Raw genomic sequence first — 25,019 nt, forward strand, 5'->3', positions numbered from 1 at the left:
GTTCTATAAATAACAGCTTTAAATATAAGCTGGGGTGAAAAGTCATGTGTCACATAACATGTGGCTAGGTCAGTGCTTGTCCAAGTTCACGGTCTAAGGGCAAAGTGGGATGGGTTTATTCTACTGAGACCCTCAAGGAAGGTCCTGCATATCCCTGGCTCCCGACTGCTCAGAAGGGACAAGCATGAATCCAGCAGGCTCCACAGAGGCTCCTCCAAATGCTGCCAACTTCACTCCAGAAACAGTGCAATAACTGGCCACAACTCAACCCAGCAGCCTGAAGGAAGGTTTGTGTTTGAACAAGGGCCCCTTCTCTGGGGCTGGTCTGGGAGGAGGACAGGATGCCATGACCAGCTGTTTCAAGACATGATCATTACTAGTTCAGATGCACGAAGTATACTCATTCATTTGTTCATTTATAATCCAAAAAAGACACGGGTGTGTGATCCATGCTTTACAGGAAGCTTCCAATATCCAGAACTGGAGCTATTGATTTAAATCTACTAGAATCATTTTCAAATGGCCCTGGTACATCAGCTTGCATTTGGGTAATACAACCAGTATTTCAATAGTACATGTATCTTAGATAACATTAAAGATATCGTACTTATCAAATAAGACTCTGACTTTCAAATTATAATTCAGTTCTTGCAATTTCACCAACAATCTGGAAAGAAAAATAAAAGTCATGATTATTTTAAAAACTAATCTATTATAATGTATTTAATATTCTAATTCCCTGTCAGTGAAACCCCAACCACCTCCAGGTTTTGGTTATTACAATCAAAGGCACCGACATCCTGTATGTCTATTTGTATATTTGTATGATAAATTATAAAGTATATTTGTATGATAAATTCCTAGCTGTCGAACTGCCACCGCAAAAATGTAACTTAAATTATGATGGACAGCAGGACTGATTTTATATTCCCACCAAAAGTTAGTGAGGGTATCTACTTCCCTCTATAACCTCGTCAATACTGTATTCTATCAAAATGTTTATTTTGGGCCAATTGCAAGGATAAAAAAAGCAAACTACTTTTTAGTAAAACTTGTATCTAATATTTGTGCTGTCTGGGGGAAAAAAAACTATCACTCATCACCAGGAACGTGAGGGTTGCATGGATAATTGCTGTAGGGCAGTGTGGAAGGTAGAAGCCTGCCTCTACTCTGTCGAGCAAGAGACCTCAGGAAGGAAACCCCGCGTGGTCAGCTCTGCTCAGATGCACAGGTGGATGGGGTTAGGTTTCTAGCCCCTTCCAGCTGGGAGCCCTTGGCCTGGTGGGTGATTCTCTGTGAGGCTGTAACACTGGCAGCCAGGGAAGCAGCCTCTGGGTCCCGACTTCTCCAATACCCCAGAAGGAAAGCACGGCTCTTCCAAGTCTCAGTGCTTCTCAGTAAAGGAACGGTTGAATGAATGATGCCCTCCAACAGGGTAAAGTTAAACCACATGTTCTCACATGGAAGCATTTTTTTGATTTATTATACAGGAGAAAAACAGGCTGCAAAACATTATAGAGAGGGCCCTAGCTTTTAAAAATGAAATCTTGTATGTCATATATATTTGTGTGTGCATACATGAGTGTTCCTCTGTATGAAAAAGCACACATGCATATACATACATACAAATGAGTTTTTATATGTTTGTATAGACATGGACAAAATTCCAGGAGGATAGACTAAGTTGTTACTATTTAGGTTGCAGGCAACTTTGAAATGTGATAAAAGCCATGAACCTCCTCACCATGCATATGTCATAAACCCACATTCACACACAGGACATACAGTTTTGGGGGCTGTATCAAGCTCAGACTATAAGTTTATGCTAAGAGGGGATGAGGCTGCTGGGAACTTTCAGTTGCTATATACTGCAGTTCTGTAATTTCAAATTCTTTTTCATAGTGAACCTGCATTACATGCACAAGTAGAAAAAAAATTAGTGTGTGTGTGTGTATTTATATATATAACTGCTGTATTTCTATTATGAATACATGAGACATGCTTTTAGGTTTTGTAAATATTAAATATCTTTGCAAAATTACTTCTGCTACTTCTAATTCCACTAAGGTTCCCTGTATAACAGTGTTGTAAAGAGAAATCAGGGTGTCATTGTGTGACCAGCAGCGTATGGGATTCCATCTTTTCTTCATTACCTCAACTTCACGGTGAATTGTACCCCAGTCTTCAAGACCAGCGGCCTCTGAGGGTGAGTTGGCATGCAAGGCTGTCTTTCCACCACAAATGAGCTGTAAATTTCAAGCAAAAATGGAAATGAGCATTTTCATTAAGGCTGAGACAATGAAAAATTATGTTCCCTAAAGAGAAAAGAAGTGAGAAGGCAGAAGCTAAATGACAGTTTGAAAGATTCTAACCAGTTGGGTGAATAAAGTAAGGTTAGTCAGTAAAAGAAATCTTTAAATCTAAGTTGTACTCACAAAATCAGTGTAATTATAGAGACTGGTAATACTTTTCAACAGTGAAAATCCTGGATTGATTATGCTCACTTACAAATCTGCACTAAGAATCAAATTTGCTAACTAGACTTACAGTGGTGATCATTTTGCCATATAAACAAATATCAAATCATTGTGCTGGAAACCTGAAACTAACGTAATGTTGTCCTATAACATAATGGTATAACATAATGTTATACCTCAATTTAAAAATAAAGAGACAAAAAGAAATTTTAGTACATTTAAAAATAAACCATGTATGTAACATATTACTTAATATCATAAGCATTATATTTGAAATGCAAATTTTAGTATCCTTTGGAAAATTATTCTTCTGGTAAAATTGCTTAGTAATATTTATTATCTAGTAAACATTCCCAACCATTAATTTTCAATAAAAAAAGTCAAATTTGGGTCTCCCCTGGTGGCGCAGTGGTTGAGCGCTGGGCTGCGAGGCTGCCTGCAGCCTCTGCAGTGCTGGTTCGTTTCCTGGCCGCCAGCAAGGGTCCCACAAAAAAAAAAAAAAGTCAAATTTGCACTCCAAAACCCAAGTAAAGTCCTTAATTATGTTAAAATTCGACATCTACACATCCCTATTTAGACATTAGCAACAGGGAACCAAAGATATTTTTATTATGTCAAGTTAGCATTTAAAAAAAAAGGTGCAATATGAAATCTACTCTTCCACTCAATGCCATTTATTTATCTACGAAGCATGCTTGTACAATCTACCATGGGCAAGCCTTAGTGGGGGAAAAAGGATGACAAAGGCATATCTCTGCCATCCAGAACCCACCGACTGGCAACAGAATATTTGACAACTATATAATAAAATCCATAATGGAAGAATAAGAAATGAACTATGCAGATCTAGAAGGGAGGGAATGTGTTTAGAGACTGGCAAGATTTCATGATGAAATGAAAGCTGAAAGCTGAAACTTTCGGGATAATACAATTTTGAAATAGGTACAAGAGAAGAAGGCTCTGAGGTGGAAGAAACAATGTTGGCGAGACATGGAAGAGCAAGTGCACTAGATGGGCCTTGAAAACAGCACAAGGTGAAGTGTGCCTGGGAACGGGGTCAGTGGAAGCTAACTCTGGAGTGGCCAGCTAGGGCCAGGCAGTGGGTGGGGCGGGGTACCCAGCAGAGGGGTTCCACTGTGTAGGTGATGCAGAACCACACAGGACTCTGCCTGGTACAGAGCTGGGTCACCGGGACTGGGAAGGAAAAGGGCACCTGAAAAGGGCACTAGTTTGGAGGCTACCATGAAAGAGTTCAGCAGAGAGGATTTAAGAGCCTGAAATGAGATGAGGTCACCCATGGAAAGGAGAGGTCATCATATGGTTAGACTCACCAGGTCTCAGCAGGCTAGCGCTGGGACAAAGAGCAGGAATAAAATTACTAGTCCTGGTCTAGGCAGGGATGTAGGCATAAACAACAAATTCAGAAAGAGTCAATTGCTGGTTAAGCAAAAAAAAAAAAAAAAAAAAAAATCTATCCTATGAAACCCTTCTCAGCTATCTGAATTACTATAAAATTTTTCCTCTGATAAAAACATTACAAAAGATGCAAATACATTTCCCTCAATTTACCTCTGAATGAGCTGCTGGAAAAGGCTGAAGGTGCGATCCGATAACCCTTGTTTGTTTTTTGGGATAGGGTCTAGGTCGTAGGTGTATTTCTGTTCCAGTTCCTCAAGTTTTTTAAGCTGCTGACGAACCTGCTGCAGACTCTCCGCGACTATGGTGAACCTGGCACAAGACACAGAGCTCTCAATCAGAAACAGCCCCAGAGCAGCCCGCAGGAAGTAACAGTGGACCCTACAGGCAACGCACAACTTTACCTGCACAGGCTACAGAGAGACAGAGGCCAAGGCTCCTTTAGGCATTGAGGAGCTCATTTCTTGGGGAGAAAAAACTAATATGCACTAAGGGATGGCAGCTGGCATCAGAAACCTCTGCATATTACTGAGATGAATGCAAGGAGAGACAGGCTGGGGATGCGGCTTCTATGGGACATGTGACTTTAAGATCTGTGTGATTTAATGACTTAACGGGACAAGGAAAAGGGGAAGAGGGCAGAGATTGGGGACAGGACAAGACAGACACCATCAGGGCCGTGTGGGAGGCAGAAAGGAGCCCCCACAGGGTTTCTATCAGGACAGAAATGCTGGGCAGAGGGGAGTAAAAGAGGTTTCTTGTGCCCCAAAGTGACCACTGGGGGGCGCCACACAGCCCAGGGTCTCCTGGCACCCTGGAGGTTTTGGGGGTCAGTGCTTCTCAAGGGGCAAGGGGGTATACTGGGCTGGGAAATTCCATTTTAACCCACAAGAAATGTGTATATGGACAAGTCAGTCACAGAATAAAAGCAAATGACTGAATATTCATTGTATAAAAAAAAGCAATTCAGAAAATAATCTCACAAAATCTCCAGCCTAGGGTTCTGGGAATTATTCCAGTCACCATCCCCTCAAATTCTCTCTGACTCTACCCTTTCCATCCCTTCTGCTTGATCCTGAGTTTAGCTCTCACCAGTTTCCCCTCCACATCCCAAAGAGCACTCCTGTCTGGTCTATATGAACTTCTCCTAATTTACTCTCAAGAGTCTGTGCAACACATCCTTCCTGGGGACTGCTTCCCCCACAGAACTCTGCAGGGACTTGTGTTCAAGCACAGCAACCTCTTCCAGGATTACTGCCACACCGACCTCTTGCTCCACACTGGCGAGGGCCCCTTAGGTTGTCACCCAGTGTCTGGCACACAGCATTTCATAAGGATTTACTTGAAGGCATGAATGAATCGGCTCAATGGGTCTTTCTGTGTCTATTCTAGCCTCCAGACTGTTGCCAGAGTTAACCTTTCAAAACTGAAAATCAGCGAAATAAATCTTCACTTCAATAAAGTATCTGCCTACACTATTTACAATACGTAAGCTATGGAAACAACCCAAATGCCCAAAAATAGATGACTGGATCAAGAAGATGTGGTACATATACACGATGGAAATTACTCAGCAATCAAAAAAGATAAACTCGTGACATTTGCAGCAACATAGATGGAGCTGGAAGGGATCATGCTCAGCGAAATAGCCAGAAAGAAAAAGAAAAATACCGGATGGTCTCACTCATAGCAGGAATCTAGAAAACCTAACTAAGGAACCAGGAAAAAGACTAATTATAATAAAGTAAAAATCAAAATCAACAAGCAACTATAAACCAGAGACACACTATGGGGGGCAGGGGGGAGAAGTGAGTAGGATCAAAACAAGGGGAGAGGTGGGAAGTGTATGGGGAATATAACCAAGATGAAAATGCATTCATAGTACAAAAATTAAAAATGATATAAAAATATATAAAATAAAACAAAATATAAAATAAAATAATAATAAAATAAAATATCTGCCTGATCCACCAGTGCCCAGATAAAATCCTTGTTCCAGATATGGTTTGGGAACCTCCATGATCAGTCAGCCCCAGCCTCTCCTGCCAGCTCTGCTTTCCTCCTACCCCCAGCACGTGACTCTCCAGCCACCCCATCGGCAGTGCTGCAGGCTGTGCTCCTGCTGGCCTCTCTTCCCCTCCACACCGCTGTCCGTGTTCTCCTGTCTGGTCTATATGAACTTCTCCTAATTTACTCTCAGAAGTCTGTGTAACACATCCTTCCTGGGGACTGCTTCCCCCACAGAACTCTGCAGGGACTTGTGTTCAAGCACAGCAACCTCTTCCTGCACGGGATTATTGCCACACCCACCTCTTGCTCCACATAGGTGAGGGCCCTGGAGGCTGTCACCCAGTGTCTGGCACCCAGCACTTCACAACGATTTACTGAAGACATGAATGAATCAGTGACCCAAAACAAACTATTATTTCATGTCAGCCTGGAAAATCCCTCAAGCTATTTTGTTTTTAAGAAAACACTGGGACTGAAGTTGCTAAATGCATCATGTGATGACGATGGCACTGGAGTTCTGGCACAGTCAAGAGATGCATCCCACAGTACACGTACGCCAGGGAGGGAGGCTCCAAACCAAGCCGACCTGGGCTGAACGTGGCAACAGGCTTGGAAAACACTGAGCTTCCCTAGTGAGTCCAGGCCAGAAGCTGGACCACATCAAACTCCCAACCCAAGTTTTGACAGGGTCCATTCAACTAACACTACTCGAAAGTGCACTTTATGAGTTTATATGGTTAGCTACTCGGCTGCCAACTTTCCACTTTGAAGGCTCTTACCAGTTCTGCAGCTGGTCAAGGCAGGCGTTGGGGGGGCCCCCAATACAGGCGCTCTGCTGTCTCCGCTTCCACTCCACCAGCTCATCATTAATCAGGGCATTCTGGGTAAGTTCAGTGACATTCAACAAGTCCCTTATTTTGTGAACTACTTCCTAAAGGGAGAGGAAGAAACAAAGTGAAATAAGTTCATCTTTAATCACTGAATTTTAAAAGAATTTTTTAAAGCAAAGCAAATAGCCTTTCATCCTAGTTGTGTCACCACAAGTAGGGCTCTGAGCCAAGTGTTTATAAAAATATTTTTTCCTCTATTCTCAACTTCAAATTTATTATTTACAGATTGTGAAAAAAGCAACATGGAAGTGATTCATACCTTTCTCTTATTGTCAAGCATTAAATACATCTTCTGGAGTAACATCTGTTCCTGCTTCTGATCATTCTTTGCTATACCATTGGTTTCATGTTCTGTGAATTGGGAGAGACAGCAGATAAATATAAATGTACAAAAAAAAAGACAAAACCCACTAAATCCAAGGTTCATATACATTTAGGGGAAATACACTATCCAAGTGCACTCTGGTGGTAAGTCAAAGCTTGGTCTTCAATTTTTATTGAACAAGACAAGAAAAATCTCAATATAAACACTGACCCCAGTAAAACCTTGTTACCAATGACCCATGTGAATGGGAAACAACACTGTCTGACTGTTCAGTCTCTGTCAAACTGTTACATAAATAAATAGAAGTGACACCAGTCAAAGTCTCAGATGGATGGAGCTGGAAGGGATCATGCTCAGCGAAATAAGCCAGAAAGAAAAAGAAAAATACCCGATGGTCTCACTCATAGCAGGAATCTAGAAAACTTAACTAAGGGACCAGGAAAATGAATAACTATAAGAAAGTGAAAATAAAAATCAACAAAAAACTATGAACCAGAGACACTCTATGGGGAGTGGGGGGGTGGGAAGGGGAGGGATTGGGGTCAAATAAGGGGGTTGCAATTGTATGGGGAATATAAAAATAAAATTTATTTAAAAAAAATTTATACAGAGCTTATCTGTAACTCTGAAAGAGAAGTAGACAATCAGGAAGTACTAGATGAGGTTCCTCTCATACTTCTACTCAAATTATGTTAATAATCTCGCCTTATCACCATAACATCATTCAAGTAAGTGGGATATTTTCGATTGCTGCTCTCTCACCATTAAGAACAAGCAGCAACAACAAAATAGAGTATATATGCGGAGCTGGACTGTTGGAAGGAGATTTAGGTGGCAGGGCCAGGCAACTGCACCCAGTTACCAGTGTGCCAATCAGTGAGATAGGCACAATAAAATAAAGGGATAACACACTGCCAGTAGTTATCAAATAGGGGTGACAAACATTGACAATGTTTGGAGACAGCTCAGTTGTCACCACTGGGGACTAAAGGTTAGTTCGATTGCCATCTGGTGGAGAGAAGTCAGGGCGCTGTTAAAACATCCAACAATGCACAGGACAGAAGCCCAGAATTATCTGGCCCATTATGTCAATAGTACTGAGGTTAAGAAATTCTGGCCTGAATATGCAAGAAACCAAGATCGCAAATCAGAGTGATAAAATACTTGGCAAGTAAAGGTGTATTCAGCTTTGCTATGTACTACAAACAGAAAAAAGCCTCATAGTCAATGAACACTGCTCTAGATATTAAAGCTTACCTCTGTTCTGTGAAGTTTTGCATTTAAAGTCATATTCATCTTGTAACTCTTCTAGAGTCTTGATTTCCTGTTCTATACACTACAAATAAAGACATAAACAGGTTTTTCATGGATTGGATTCCAAAGATCTAAGGAAATAATTTATTTAGGACACAGGACCCAGAAAACTGTAAAACAATCCTGTTCCTCAAAGATGGATTGGATTTGGCACAATCCTAATCACATACATGAAATAATTTCTATTTCAATGATAGGTACATAGTAACATTTAATAGAAAATAGATGGGTATTTCTAGAGTGGGTCACTTGATTTCTACTTTAATGAAATGTTTCCCTAGGAAACTGCAGGATAAAGTGGCTCCAAAGAATCTAAAGTTTAAGCAAAAAGTGACAGCACAAAGTCAAGGCCAAGTGGTGTGTCCCAGAGACCCACAGCAAATGGCAACCCTGGGCTGGAAGGCCTTCACCACTAATACAGGCCTGGTGTAAAGCCAGATGCTTTCCCCATCTTTTCCCCCCAAATAGCCCTAACAGTGGAGAGGAGGTAACACATACCACCAAGGCCACGGAAGCAGTCCTCTGCTGACATGTTTTCTTGCAAGATCATCTTAAAATTATTGGCAGTGTTTTATTCTGACTAGAAATGGACCAGAATCCCAACTAACTGTTTTTGTTTCCCTCCCATGTCTTAAGACAAAACAGATGCTTCAAGAAGTGTGCCTTTCTCTACTCTGGTGCTTTATGCAACCTAATTTGACGGCCCTAATTTGAAAGGTGTAGACACAAAGGCTATTTAGAGCAGCACGATCTAGTGTATTGGGTAAGAGGGCAAAGTCAACAATTTTAAACAGCCTTGCAAGGAAGAAAAAGATAAGCACAAAGCTTTGAAGTTATAGCAGGTGCCATAAATGCCTATCGACTCATTGGTTTTGCTAGTTTGCATATGGTTTGGAACGTCAGTAAAATTTCTCAACTACTTAAAAGGCTGAAATCAGTTACTACATTACACTAGAGCAACTGAAACCTTTTTTCCTCTACAAAAAGTTACAGAACAAATGTATGTATTTACTCAATACTCACCATAACTTTGTCCTTGACATTTCTGACTTTGCTGTCAAGCTCCTTCTGTTTATCTAACATCACAGCATTCTGAATATGCCCCGACTGAGCCTATAACAGGAGATACCAGATTAACAGCCATCATTTCCCCTGACATATCGACCCACTGGTTATGCTCCAAAGTCAAGTCCACATTCTGTACCCTCCCTCCGTCCCAGAATTTTCAAAGCCCTACAGGTTTCCCACATGGGAGCTGTCAAGAAACAGCTCAGTTCCCAAGGCCCTGGAGTACACTGACAAACTGTTAATAAGACCACAGAAAATCCAGGGCTGTAATAAACAAATCGTGTTTCAGGAATTTTCCATTATTCATACAGTTACATGGTGCCACATTGGAATTTATTTCAGGGTTTCTTAAATTCTATAGACAAATTTATTCTTATTAACCCTGTCCTGATTTGTCTGAAGGCCTTAAGATTGACAGTGTGCTCCCCAAACAAGGGTCATCTTACCACACGAGATATTGCTGTATATGTAGAATCTTAGATCCCAGGGCCTCCCTGGTGGTGCAAGGGGTTAAGAAACAACCTATGAAGCTATTGGCAGCCACTGCAGCACGAGTTTGATCCCTAGTAGGGAGCTACCCACAGCAGACCTCTCCTGACTCACCGCTCTCCCCTCAGCAGTGTATTTCAGTCAATCCATTTGTTCTGTTCTCCACTCTGTCGCTGGTGAGTCCTCTCACCCCCTGCACCTCTGGCCTGTACCCCAGTTCTTGTATGCATAAATAAATAAATCTTTTTTAAAAAAAGAATCTTAGATCCCAATCTGATTTGGCAGGCACAACCCCATTTTTACAGGATCCCAGATGATTCAGAGGCATATCAAACTCAACCAGCATTGCCGTTACGGACTGCAATGAATATCAGCTACTCTGAAGTAAAGACTGTCTTTGCACACGCACTGGGAGCACTGAGTCCTCCTCCTTGATAGTCAGAAGGCCCCGACGCAGCAGCATCTACTGTTCATTACATAAAGTTTTCCCTGATTTACTCACGTAACAAACACCAAGAACTAAGTCAAGGTCACGCAGTGTTCTAGGCTCTGGTGTAGAGTGGCAAACAGGATAGACTCTGATCTCAGAGATTCAAGTCTAGAAAGATGCTGCTTTTGTTTAAAGTCCCACACCTCGAAAGCTGCTGCCCACCTTTCCACACTGTGCCCCTCACAGCACAGATTCCATGTGGATGTTTTTATATATTTGAATTTATCAGCCTTTTTTTTAAATACTTAATGGTCCTTCACATTAGTGTCTTTCCCCACTGACAGACAACAAAGGAGTCCAACCCTTTCATTTCATTTTTTACTTTGTGATCTCTGATCCATTTGAAGTTGATTTTTACATTGAATGTGAAGTATGGGTTCAATTTTAACTTTTTTCCATTTGGCTACCCATTTGTCTTAACATTTAGTGAAAGTTCTCACTTTTCCAGAGTTCCGAGCTGTGATCTATAGCATATAAATTTCCATAGGCACCTGAGATTTTTTTTCTTTTCTTTTTCTCAAGCTCTTTCTCTTCATAAACCTGAACCCCTGAATAATGTTTAATTATGGAGCATTTACAGTGGATCTACCGGGCTAGTCCCATCTCACAGCTCTACTTGTTGTTGTTTTTTTTTTTTAAAGATTTATTTATGCATACACGGGCTGGGGTACAGGCCAGAGGTGTCGGGGGTGAGAGGATTCACCAGAGACAGAGTGGGGGCAGAAGAGGCGGACTGACTGAAATACACTGCTGAGGGGAGCAGAGAGCGTGATAGGAGAGGTCTGCTGCACCATGTGGGTCACCTTCCTGGCTGGGGATCAAAGTCATACTGCAGTAGTTGGGGATTGCTTCATAGTGCTGACACTTAACCCTTTAAGCCACCAGGGAGGCCCCTCCCAGCTCTACTTGTTGATGCAGTTCCTCCCTACTCTGGACACTCACTTCATATGAATTTCAGAGTCAATCTGTATAGCTTCAGAAAACAACTTTTTACTTTTATTGGGATTACATTAAAAAAAAAAAAAGAGTTAACTCAGGAAGAAATGACATCTTTACAATGTTTTTATCCTTATACTGTTCATGGTTTTCTCCTTTCTAGCTGCCTTGGTCAGCAGTACCAGCTCAATGTTAAAGAGCCATGGCAATAGTGGGTATCCTTGCCATGTCTCTGACTTACTGGTGTTTTCTCAATTAAATAAGATACTATCTCAAGAACTGAGATGGAGATTGTAATATGCTAAGGAGGTATCTATCAATTCTTCTCTTATTGAAATTTTTGGTTCAGAAATGGTTTTTTCAGACTTTTTCATCCTCTTTGAGGACAAGCACATTGTTTTTCTCTGCATATTTATAGGACGACATTACATTAGTGGATTCCCAGTCATGTTCTACTCTTGTAATGTAGAATAAACTCTATGGTATCATGATGTATTATGTTCTTCATTTAGTATTTAATTCTGATCTTGAAAATTTTATTTAGGACTTAAATTGATACTCATAAGTGGAACTGACCTATAATTTCCTTTCAAGTTCTGTTTCTATTACATTTAGGTTATCAAAGTCATTCTTTGTTTATAGAAAACAGCTGGAAGCTCTCCTTCTTTCTATATAGTCTGGAATAGCAGAAATTTAAAGTTTCTGATTATATTAGTTGTAAAGTATATACTAGAAACAAATGAAAACCACCAGTGTCCTGGGTGCCACATGTCACTGAGTGATAGAACAAGCCATCACCTCAAGCAGCTTCCTGCCTCTGCAGGGAAATGTTTGCTATTGTCACCTCTAAGCCAACTGAACATGGACATTGGACATGGTAACACTTGGGACACTTCTCCCAGACAGAGGGATCCTGACTTCCTAGTCCTTCTCCCTAAACTAGCAAGTGTCAGTGTAGCGAACAGCCACATAGCGACGCTTGTAAGAACACAGCTGCACTCCTGCTACCTGCCCTTCCTGCTGGAAGGTGCTTGGCACAAAAATATTTGGTGACCATGGCAAGGGCCTACGTGACCCTAAGCAGTGTATTTCAGTCAGTCTGCTTGTTCTGTTCCCCGCTCTGTCTCTGGTGAATCCTCTCTCCCCCCATACCTCTGGCCTGTACCCCAGTTCTTGTATGCATAAATAATCTTTTAAAAAAATTTTTTTAAAAAGATGAGAATCCTACATAATCAAAATTTTCTGCTGGAAACCTCCCAGGTGATGCCATGGTCTCACCTAGGTCTCAGAGGAGAATGACTAGCGTGAGTGTACATCAAATAAGGCCTATTTTACATGCTCAGCGCAGCAGTTTCTGTTTCCCTTTCCTGACAGGGAGACAGCAGCAACTACGTGTCTGAGAAGCAGCAGATTTAGGAGGACTGAGGCAAATACTCAGAAAGTATATGGAGAGTGGCAGTCACCTGCATTACTTAACTTCTCTCTCTCAGGCTCCTCCATCATCTGACAGTTCACTGTTAGTTATTTCTAAGGGAAACACACATAGCATGCATTCCATGTTCCCCCACCTGCCACAACCCCTGTTGGAATGGTCTCAGCCAGAACAACCCGTACACTCTGGTTTCACAACTGCCTGCCTGCTGGGTTGCCCACACCCCCCACCCACCCACCCACCCCCCACCCCCCACCGCCATCACTCAAGAAAGGAATGCATAAATGCCACCGCAATTTCAAAGAACAGCTGGACACTGGTTGGCAGGAAGGTTTGCATTATGATTACTAAAACCATGTTCAAACAACTTGATAGTAGTATAAATAACTCTGACTCAATCACTGAACAGCTTAGATATTTAGCAGGTAGCTCAATCCTATTCAAAACAGAGCTCTTGATTTTCCATCAACCTGTTCTTGTCTAAAATCTATTGGGCCCTACAAAAACTCCACTCCTGTTTCTTCCATTTTCTTCATACTAAATAAATAATATTTCCAAAAGACTCAGGCTGAACCATATTCATCCTTGAACTTTCACTTACATTCCCACATCTGAACCTGCAATGCAAGCCCTATCGAACCATGACTAAAACATAACCTGAATTTTTCTACTTTCACCGTCTCTTCCCTGGCTGCTGCAGGAGCCCTCCTTATCTGCCTGCTTCCCTTCCTGCTCCAGCACCTTAGAGAAGTTTCTGGATCCCACCCAATCCCATCCGCAGATACCCCATTACTATCATAGTAACATGTCTTAATTATCTTTTTTTTGTTTCATGTTTATTATCTTCAAAGCAATTATCACCATCTGAAAGGATTTTGTTTCTCTCCCTCACTAGAATGAATTCCATTAAGATAGGGTTCTTTCTTAAAAGTTTGGGTTTATAATATATATTTGCTTTTCCTCACTTTTGGGGTTATAAAATCAGAGGGCTATTCATCACTACCTCGAACACTTCTTAAATAACATGTGTAGGGTGAATTCATGGATTCTTATTTTATTATTATTCTTAATTATGATGATGATGATGGTGATGTATTCAATTGGGGAAAAAAAGTACCTGACTGAATCTCTGGGCATTTTCCAGGATCTTCCTTTCTTCCTTCAGACAGTTACAGATGATCATAGACATCAGTATTGGGTCTTCCTGAAAATTATCCTATATATGGGTTGTTAAAATAAAAATAAATTACATTCCAGAATGTTTAAATATTTGTGGATTTTAAATTGAAATGAATTTGTTCATATCCACTCAGAAATCTCATCTCACATTTATTAAATTCTATGTAAACCATTTTGGTAATATCAAAATATTCCTTTCACGAATTTTGACAAAAAACTACTTTAACTTTCTAATACAGTGGAGGGCCCCTAAATTACATTGGACTGAAAATTCAATTTTCATACATGGTTCAGACAATAGTTTTACTTTATTGTTTTGAGGCCAATTTTTCTTCTCTTAGAGTCCTGAAATAGTACAAATAATACAAAAAAGTAGCCATGATATTCCTCAGTTAATTTCTGTTGGTCTCTACTTTGAATTAGGCAAATGACATTCTTCTCAGTTTTTCTGTTTCCTTGTCAAGGCTAATTTGCAAAACACTGACAATTGTGGCTCCTTGTAACAGGGGCATTTAAGCAAAATATATACAAGAGCAAATTCCATAAATTTAACCTGATTTCCCCACTCACTGGTGTTATAAAATCACATTCACAGAGGAAATAAAGAAGCCTCCAATTATCTAAATCTAAGCCTTTGGTTGTGTTGCATGAAACAAGATAACATTAAAACAAAAATGTTTGCTTACTGCAGAAATAAATATGGTTGCCAGAATTAAGGGCATCTTTTTGAAGAACCCCAAAACTTCATGATACATTTTCTACTGCCTGGAACTCACTTTGACTTTCTCTGCAGTGGGAGGGTAGTTCCAGCAAAGGCAAAGCCAGGTAGGATCGAATTCTAACTCACCAACTCACTAATGGGCCTTAGGAAGGTCCAATCTTTCTGGAGTTTTCCTTCATCTCTGTACCAGGACTTAGACTGGCCTCAACACTAAAGTTCCTTTAAGCTTTATGTAACCCTTTTTTCCTTTGGATTAAATACTGGCATTTTTTTAGTTAAAACAAAGTTACAGCTTCTTATTTCTCTCAGATTTATTGATATCTAATAGGTGATACACTTAAACATAGAAACAGAAAAATTCCTTCTATGTTTAGAAAAAAGAACCGACATTTTATTTTACTTATGCTGTAAAATATTAGCTGCATAAAGGGAGTTTATTTCCAGCCTCTGTAACTTTTCTAAATACAATCAGTGTGTTCCTCAGAAGTATTTACTGAATGAAAAGAACTTTAAGTATACCCAGTGTGGTAACATTTTAACCAAAATAGAAAACCCAGGTCATACTTGAAGGTTGCGCTTGCTTTTCCTTATGTTATGTTGCAACAAAAAGTTGTTCTCCAGCGAAAAGCGACTATATTGATCATCCAGCTGAGACAGGAGGTCGTGAAATCGGATAGTGGCAAATGAGACATCATTGGCAGCATGTTCCCTGGGGGATTTAAATATATACATTTTATTTTAGATACTATTTAAGCAGGCAAAATAAATATTGCCTTCTTTATTGAGATTATTAAAAGTAATTTTAAGTATTTCTTAGATTTTTAGTTCCTCATTTAGAAACTGAGATTGCCTTTATTAGCAGTTTCTGCATTATTTTTATATATAATCAACATGAAAAATTCTCAAACAGAGTTTCAGCATGACCCTGTTAATGGTGATTCAACAGGGGTCTTAATTTCCTAAGCCAAATATCTTTACAACATTAAAAAATTCTGTCATCAACAGACAATAAATTGAAAGGAAGCCATATCAGTTTTAAGAGGCAGTCCCTTAATTTAACACTTGATATTTCTAATCTAAGTGTTACCAAAATTTGTTTTTAATTATTTTCTTTAATTTACTTCTTTCTATAGCCTAGAACCTAATTTGAAAAATAATCGGTGTCAGCATTATTCAACTTGTCCGAAGCATTTCAGAGTATACATCCTAATTGAATTGGACAAAACTACATCACAGTGTTTATGACTAATGTATTAAGCTTTGCAAGGCACGTGCCATTTTTAAAAATCTGCACAATTTTCTGCAACAGATAATCCCAACGGCCACTGATGAGATTCATCTTCAGTCAATGTGGCTCTAAGTTGCTTCATCAACAAGTTATTTTGAAAACTTTCTGTCAAGTGAGCTTTTCTTACCAGTCTTGCTTTTCAAGCCATTGTGCCAGGTACTGTCTGATTTCCATGGGAAAACTGTCATCATAGAGCTGGTGAACCTGCTCCAAGAATTTGGAGTCCAGCTGCTGAAGCTCATACCACTGGGACATCCTATAAGGAAACACAACAAAGATCACTAACAAAGTCTGAGCTTCAAAGGAAGCAGTGTGCTTCTTTTAAATACCGTGCTTAATCCAAAACATAATTTGTCTCTGAAATAAATTATTTACATGTGTCTATTCTAAAGTCTGCTTTTTATGAACTTTCGGGGACAATACATTTTCTTTTCATTTCCAGGAAGCACATCTTCAGGTCTTTGCTCAAATGTCAACATACAAGGAAGCCCTCTCTAGCCACCTTATTTAAATTGACAGTGCCTCTCACCCTGGAAACACCAGCCCTCTCCTCTGGTGTAATTTTTTTTAAGATTTATTTATTTATGCATACAAGAACTGGGGTACAGGCCAGAGGTGCAAGGGGTGAGAGGATTCACCAGAGACAGAGCGGGGACAAGAACAGGCAGATCTACTGAAATACACTGCTGAGGGGAGCAGCAGGGGAGACAGAAGAGGTCTTCTGTGCCATGTGGGTCAGTCAGGGATGGAACTTATGTTGCAGTGGCTGGCAGCAGCTTGACAGCTCTGTGTCTTTAACCCCTGTGGCACCAGGGAGGACCCCTCAGCTGCCTTTCATGTAATTTGCTCAGGTGTTCTGCACTGACTTCACTCCAACCCTGAATGGCCCCCTTCCATGATGCAATGGCTTGCTATCACTCCTATCTGGCCTTACGACTAAATGGATTTGACAATACTCAAATAATGATGAGTAGACCCGGTTTCACAGTCGAACTTGTGCTGCAGTGGCTGCGGATAGCTTCAGAGTGCTGAGACTTAACCCCTTGAGCAAACAGCCCTCTCCGATGTATTTTTCTCCATAGCACTTACCACCCTCGAGTTGGCACATATTTTCTTTTTTTTAATTTTGATTACTATTTGTTTTTTCCATGTGAAGAAAAGAATTTGGGGGATTCTGTTTCTGCTGTATCTCCAGAACAGTGAAGGATACAAACTAAATCTTCAAGAAAAATGTCTTTAAAAGGAATCTGCACTTTTATAAAATAAATAAAACTTTATTTAATTTGATTTGCTTTAGGACAAGTCATAAGAACTTTCCAAAAATTGCTCTCATACAAATTACAGTACATTTGTAATTTAACTCAGAGTCCTAAACCAATATTTTATATTTTATGATTCACATGGTAAAATAAATTATTTTTGACATATACCTTTTAAAAGAGATGTATACCCATTGCAAGCAATAAATCTGACACAAAGTATCTGAAATTGCAGTCATAATTTTTAAAGATTAAAGCAACATTGTTAAATGTCATTTATTTATTTATTTATTTATTTATTTATTTTTTGTGGGACCCTCGCCGGCGGCCTGGGAACGAACCAGTGCTGCAGAGGCTGCAGGCAGCCTCACAACCCAGTGCTCAAACGCTGCGCCACCAGGGGAGGCCCATTAAATGTCATTTAAAAGGATAAAGTAACTTATCTCTTTGGAAACTGTAAGTCAGTTCTTATCCAGCAGTTGTGAAGATTAAAAATTAAAACGAAACCCTGATTTAAGGAAGTCCTAACATCCACTCGCATTCCACCACCTCAGCTGAACTTAGAATTTATATCCAGGTATGGCTGACAATATTCGGAGTGGACAGAAGTGAATCTTGTCCTACCACATTTCTGTGGAAGAAATCTGGGTTTTTAAGCAGGGCGTGGGAAAATGCATGCTGAAGAGACGTGCGCAGCATGAAGTCATGCCTACTTCACCAATTTCTTTTCAAAGGAAAGTAAGGATATGGTGAGACTACACACTAGTTATTCAAATACCAGTAGCAATGGACCCAAGCCCAGCACTTTGGTATACTTGCTCTATCAATTTCACTATTCACTTCAGTTTATTTCACCTGAGTGGGAGACTCCAGATCTGGGGGGAATGACCACATTTCTTTTTACGGCAAGCAAACTCAAGCATTGCATTCCCTTATCAACAGGGTGGCTGCAAGGGACTGGATGAACTAATGCAGACGTGACACCTGACACAAAGCGGGCAGAGGATGAATTCATGTTAACACATCCAGAAATCACTCCATTTTCTCACAAAGGTGATACTAATGCAGGGAGTTGCATGACCATCCTCCATCACCTGGTTCAATTCCCAAAATTAGGGTTAACAGATTTCTTTCCAGTCCCCAAACCTCCTCCATCTCTCCCTCAACACTTTCTTCTCCCAATCCAGTCTCCTGAGAAATTGGACTACATCATGCTCGTGTTCAATGATGTGATAGTTGGCCCATTCCTAGGCTGATTTTCACTCCATTCCTATTTTTATCCATTTGCAAAGTGAATTATATACTGGTTTTTGGCTGTGCCCAACATTTCTGCTCTGCTCCAGCCTTGTAAACAGCCTCCCCACAAATTTCTACCTCTCTAACCCCTTTCAGTATTCAAAGTCAGGTACAAATGCCACTTGTTCCATTAAGCTGTCTGAGACTTACCCAGGTTATTAAGCTTTCTTTGACTTGTGTGTCATTGTTTTCTGTGCCTCTGCTAGAGCAACAGTCCAGTGTTCCTTACTAAGACCTAGGATGTCTTCCCCGCATGATGTGAGCTCCAGAGTTACCATGTCTTTGTAAAAACCATCTTCTGCACCTTGCACTGTGCTCTGAACACAGCATATACTCAGAGTTTATTGAATTAAACTCTAGTATATTTTCAACTGAATTAGAATGTGAAAGGCAAATCACATATATTATGGTGCCACAACTTTTCGTCCTGCGCCCTTATTAAGCAATGGCTGCATACTCGATTGTGACAGAGGCTCTAGACACTTTTCTGTTTCATAAAAACAACCACCCCATCAACCTATATAAACAACATCCAAAACACAATAAAACACAGACCTGTATATCTACCCAAACTCTTTGGTATTAATCAGATTTTTTTCTTTAAAGACTATATGATAGTGAGGAGGGAGAGCAAGGAAGTTGGCAGGAACTAAACTCACTTTATATTCCAAGAAGAAATTAAGCGCCTTCATCCTTTAACACACATACATAATAAAGATTCCAAAACTGTATTCTCATTCATTGTTTCCAGGATTATTACTGACCTGTCACCTGCCGCCCCCGGGAGGGACTGGGGTTTCAAGTTAAGCAACAGTCACACAGCAAATCAGGTGCCAAACTGTTGGGTCTGCATGCGCAGGGTGCGAGCGTCTCGAACCTAGACAGCTCTCTGCAGATGGCACTCGGCAAAGGAAAACTTTCTGCAAATAGAAGAGAACATGAATGGTGGGGGGAGCGAGAGGAGGCAAAAGTAAGGGTAAATGGAGAGATGCTGAGTCTGTGTTCGTGCTTGTGGGAGAGGCGTTCTATCTCATCTTCACAGTCCTTGCAGGAGGGGCAGGAGCAGCAGCGCCATCACCGAGCACAGTGATTGCACAAAGGGACTCATTCACTTTAGGGGTGGTGGATTCACTCAAAATCCGTCTCGGCGGGCGTCCAGCGGCCGGCCCCGGCAGTGCAGCCAGCGCTCCCCTTCCGGCCCCCCCGAAACCCCGCTCCCACTCACTCAGCGCGCAGGATCGGGCGGGCGTAGGCGGTGGCGCAGCCTCTCCCGGGCACCCGTGTCACCTCTGCGCAGTCTGGGGTCTGACGGGCGCCGTCAGGGCTGCTGCGGGGTCTCTCAAAAGACTCTGCGCTGGAAAATGAAAGTACCAGCTTGGAGAAAAGAGAGCCCCGGGCGCCCCGCCTCCGTCCGCCTGTGCCAATCACCGGCGGCTGCCGAGCTCGGCCAATCCAACGAGGCTGTTCCGGCCACGCGCTGCCTCCCCCTGGGGCCGCCGCTTGGCCAAGTCGCCCTGTACTTACCCTTTGGGCTGGCTTCCGACGACGTGCATGACTGTACTTCATTGCTGTGTCGCAATGAAGGTTTGCTTAGGCTTTCAGAGAACAACTGAAAGGAAGTTATCTGTTTGCAGAGGCCCACGCTTGGAGACTCTTGTCTGGAAGGCCTAGTTGGATAAAGTCCACTTAGCAGCTGACCACGGCATTGCTAAACTCAGGGAACGCTGGGGTGTCCTCAGTTTGCTTGACTACTCAGAAACAGTTCGCACAGTTGACACTCCAGTCTTTAACACTTGTTCCTTGACCATGTTGACTGTGTGTCCTCCATCTTCATCTTCTCTAGGAAACTGATCAATCCTAAGTGTCGTCAGGGTGCGGATCGTGGTTATCCACACCTCCACTTCAAGCACTCTTGTGGTGACCTCACCTACAGCTTCAGTTTCCTTCTGGATTTGGAGGGCACCTCCAGGGGTCTCCTGCGCACACCTGTGTATCCTGTCCACATCTCTGAACTGAACCCCCAAGTGTAAGCCTCCACTCGACTCTCCACGTGGAGGTCTGGTAAACTCTGCAAGTTAACTATGTTCAGAACTAAAAATTCTCTTCCCCTCTCTCTCCTCAAACATGCCTTTTCCTAGAAATGGTGCATGCCAGATTGCTAGAACATCTATGACATTTTTACCGCTTTAACCCCCATGCCTGGTCCTCAAGCCTTGTTGATGCTTCTGTCCAAATTATTCTCAAGTCTCATCACTTCATCTTTTATGCTCCCAACCCAACCCTTTATCCCATTTGGATTACTGCAGTGAATTCCTAAATAGCTGTCAACTTCAGCTCTTAACTAGCATCCAACCCATTCTCCAAGTAGCAGTTTTCAGTAATGTGTGTTTCAATTATAAAGCAGATCACATGTTTGCCAACCTGAAAATCCCATAAAGACTTTTCTTATAAAATCCAACGTTTTAATATAACTTACAAAGTCCTGGTTCCCCTATCATTTTCTCTAACCATCTTGTGCCCCTCTTTTGTTTGCTTACTTCAGCATTTTACTTCTTCAGATAAGTTAAACTCTTTCCCCAAGCCCCAGGCCTCCTCACCAGCAGTTCTCCAGTTGGAAAGTCCCTTGAACCAACATTTCCCTCCTCCAAGTTCTTTGCCAACTAGCTTATCTTTTATTTCTTAACTAAAATCTCAGTTTAAACGTCACTTGCTCCAGGCAGGCATTCTTGAGCTCAGTCGTGAATAGGTCCTTTTGAAATGTATGCTCATAAAACCAACTGATTCTTTCATGTAAATGAGATTTGAATTACTCCTTGAATAATACAGCAACTTTGTGTGGGAAAAAAAGTCTAAATAATTCCCCAGGGATATGCCTAGGCATGTGTATATATGTTGTAATTATTTTTTTACTTTTCCACATTTGTACACTCCTTGTCACGCATTCACCCTCACAAAGCCAGTACTGGCTTGGTGGTAACAATGACTGTTAGTGTACCCAAGTGGCAGCCTTCTCTGAAAAGAGATGTCAGTCTATTAAAAAGAGCTCTTCCCTTGCCACTCACCTGTACTGAGTCCAGACAGTGGTTGAGAAAAACTGATTCTAGGATGAATAAATAAGATGTTAAATAAATAGCTTCTATCTAGTACTATACAACTTGCACAGAGAAATAACTTTATTCTTGATGGGGAAATAACTAATCTTGGCATCTGCAAGTATGCTGTTTCTCTTTGGTTCTCTACTTTCTGATCGTCTTCAGGTCCACAGGATACTTTCTTCCCTATGTCTTTATTTTCCTTTGTTTCATTTATTAACAATACCCTACAGAAGCCTTTATCACTTCAGAATCACTCAGTCCACTGGAATCCTACAACAAACTACCTTCTTTCTGTCTCTTTCCCCGCCCCACTGTATTTGCCAAACTAGAACACCACATTTATACCATTTCCTGCTCAAAAGCCTTGACAGCTGTCATTGCATTTATGATAAATACAAATTTTACCTGCCCTTATGGGTCCCCATAAAATGGCCCAAACTTTCTTTCCAGCCTTGTCTCCCATTGTTTCATTACCCCAGTTAACCCCATATCATTTGGTCCCCCCACCACCATACTTTTGATTTCCCATTTCTGTTCCTTTGCACAAATTACTAGTGAGCATCACACAGACTAAATGGTAAGTCCTTCCTCTTATTCCCTTCACTTTTCAAAATCTCACCCAACTTTAAAACCAAGCCCAACTCCTATGTTCTACTTCTAAAGCCATCTCATCCTGTGATGATCAATCTAGTCCCTGAAAGAACATGTCTGACTGTTAGAATTCAGGCTGACGGTTACCATAAACTCCCTTATTTCGTGTTTTTTGAAGTGTCAAGCATTATCCCTCCAAGATGTTAAGTTCCTGGAGGGCAAACTGTGTGTATTTTATAAGTGTGACTATTTAATATATTGATTGCTTAAAAACAACCAAACCCCAGCCAAATTAAACAAGAAACTAGAGATTTAGAAATGACAGAGACCCAGATGTGTGCTGACCCAAAAAGAATAGTTAGCTGGGGAGCTTTGTCTCTAGACTAACAATATCAACTTTGCAAAAATGTTGCCACTAGAAAAAGCAGTTACTACTATGTCAGGCATATCTTATTTTTCTAATTTGTTATTTCCCTTCCTACCCCTTGCCATGGTTGCCTGAGTGGCATGTACCTCCTTGGGCCTCGCTGGTTTCTCCTTGTGAACAGTTGCTGCTCCTCCAGTCTGAGTACTGGCAGGGGAGATGTGTATAAAACCCCCCTGAACCCACATTGAAATGAAATGCCACAGAATCGTGAACAAGGTATATTTATTGTCAAGTCATTGAGTTTTGTTTTGTTTTGTTTATTGCCACTGAAATAGATGACTAATTCATAGAGGAGAGAATCAAAATTCTAAATTCTCTCAACAAGCTAGCATGCTGCTGGACAAAAACTAATGGGACAAATCTTAAAACAGTAGGTGCGAAGATCTGTTCGGGAATTTTTTTTTTTTTTAAAGCAACAAATTACAGGGCACTCTTTGCTATCAGTGCTCAGCTTCTGATAATTTCTCCACATTGTTTCTAGTTAGTCACTGGCAAGCAACCAGAAATGGCAGATAGAATGAAACTTATGATCAACTGGTGCATCATCAAAGGAGAATCAAAGATGGTGAGGAGTCTAGAAACCACCTCATATGATGAGTAATTGAAGGCACTGGAGTAACTCATTAAATCACATGATATTACAAGAGGCTTTTAGAAACGATTCCAGACCTCCCATTTGGAGCTAATTTATTTTCTCTTGGAAAAAAGGAGACAGTACTATTCCCTCTTCTCTTCTCTTAGTCTCCAACAACCCTGTTGTGTTTATTTAATTATATTTACGATAACTAGAACTATAAAGAACATAATGCAGCCCACAAGCCAAGGCAAAATGATAGACATTATCAATTACATAATTCACATGATAAGAAATAAGGATTTTCTGCAACATTGTTTTTAATAATGTTATCCCTTTCTCTGTATCTATACTCCTTTTCAATGTGACTCTGTAACTCCTTCCAGAAGGAGTTGGGGACTATAGCCCCACCCCTTGAATATGTCCTTGGCTTGACTTGTTTTGATTAATATTCTACAGCAGATGTGACATTGTGTCATTCTGAACCTAGGGACCGTACACAGTCACCCCTAGAACCCTGCCCTGCCACCATCCACTGGATGACAGGGCACACAAACCATAGCTGATTTGTTCAGCTGTCAGGACTTAGGCCTCAGATATGTGAGAGATGAGGCCAGATCACATAGCCTGCCCCTGATGGGCAGAGCTGGTAGCCTACCCTGGGCTCACAAGCAATGATACCCCACTAAGTTTGGGGGTAGTTTGGGTTGTTATTGCAGCAATCAATCACAGATACAGTTTTTATGGGAGAAACAAATTTCTCAAGTGATGTATTGCCTGTTGCCCTCCACCACCTTGATTTTCTCTGGTAATACCCTATCCTGTATGTCTTTTCCACATCCCTCTGAAACACCTACTAGCCTTGTGTTCTGTCTTCACACCTTTCCTGTGTTTCAAAAGGACAGCTACAATTCTGATAACAAAAATCTATAGTACTCTATTTAAAGATATCCCCTCTCCAGCAACCATAATGTATTTTAGACACATTAAACCTAAATAACTATTAGTAAGAATTACACTTAATCAGTATAAGCCATATTTGTTAATCTGTAATAAAATGTAATTAAAATAAAAGACTTCTAAAATTCCTTGCAGTTCTCTGGCTGGTCGAATGGTACAACACCTAAGCTATGCTTTCAAAGACAGTTGTGTGGCATTGGAAAATACCCAAGCATAAAATGATACGAAAATGTAAAATGTAAAGTAGTATTGCCCTATTACTGTAAGGATATACAGAAATGTCACTAAAATGAAACAGAGAAAGAGAAAGGGGGGGGGGTGAAGAAGAGGGGGGGTGGGAAAAAGATTTTCTTCTCCAACCCCCCCTCCCCTATGTCTCTATGCAGCAGGAACCCGCGCATCCTCGCGAGCACTTTCCGAAGCCCGGTGCTTTCAGCAGGGCAGCCCAGGCTGCCCGGGGCGGGGAGCCCGGGCGCGGGCGGCGAGCCCCACTTGGAAAGCTTCCCGAGCAGCCGTCGGGGTGCGCGGCGGGAGGCACGCGGGTGCCCAGAAGAGCCGGCCCACGTGCTTTCGGGGAAACCAGCGCCGAGCGAGAAGGAGCCGCGTTGAGAGGAAACCGAAAAGCGAAAGTCAGACTCCGAGGCGGCAGCACGCAGGCGCGGCCCGGGGCTTTCCCGCGGAAGACCGGCCCGGTCCGCCTGCGGTTCCGAGCCTCGCAGCGGGCGGGGGAGCCTCTCCGGGGGCGGGGGGCAGGGGACCCCTCCGGACCGGCCGGCCCCGGG

The 25,019-nt window shown here is 41.5% G+C and overlaps 1 protein-coding gene across 1 annotated transcript in view; it reads right to left on the minus strand.

Moving 5' to 3' along the window:
* The window catches only part of STAT1 (signal transducer and activator of transcription 1), a 39,492-nt gene extending 19,498 nt beyond the window's left edge, over nucleotides 1–19,994 (minus strand). Inside the window, exons 1-12 of the mRNA XM_037523725.2 lie at nucleotides 19,816–19,994; nucleotides 19,355–19,510; nucleotides 16,163–16,291; nucleotides 15,312–15,456; nucleotides 13,965–14,063; nucleotides 9,456–9,545; nucleotides 8,376–8,454; nucleotides 7,053–7,144; nucleotides 6,683–6,834; nucleotides 4,047–4,205; nucleotides 2,154–2,246; nucleotides 608–667 (exon numbers count right to left, since the gene is read on the minus strand). Coding sequence (XP_037379622.1) covers nucleotides 608–667; nucleotides 2,154–2,246; nucleotides 4,047–4,205; nucleotides 6,683–6,834; nucleotides 7,053–7,144; nucleotides 8,376–8,454; nucleotides 9,456–9,545; nucleotides 13,965–14,063; nucleotides 15,312–15,456; nucleotides 16,163–16,290 — 1,097 coding nt within the window. The 5' untranslated portion in view covers nucleotide 16,291; nucleotides 19,355–19,510; nucleotides 19,816–19,994. The remainder of the gene's footprint in view (nucleotides 1–607; nucleotides 668–2,153; nucleotides 2,247–4,046; nucleotides 4,206–6,682; nucleotides 6,835–7,052; nucleotides 7,145–8,375; nucleotides 8,455–9,455; nucleotides 9,546–13,964; nucleotides 14,064–15,311; nucleotides 15,457–16,162; nucleotides 16,292–19,354; nucleotides 19,511–19,815) is intronic.
* Between the last annotated feature and the right edge of the window lie 5,025 nt (nucleotides 19,995–25,019).

Source organism: Talpa occidentalis, unplaced genomic scaffold, assembly GCF_014898055.3.
Source record: "Talpa occidentalis isolate TD23 unplaced genomic scaffold, MPIMG_talOcc4v2.1 talOcc4.3, whole genome shotgun sequence".
NCBI classification, from domain to species: domain Eukaryota; kingdom Metazoa; phylum Chordata; class Mammalia; order Eulipotyphla; family Talpidae; genus Talpa; species Talpa occidentalis.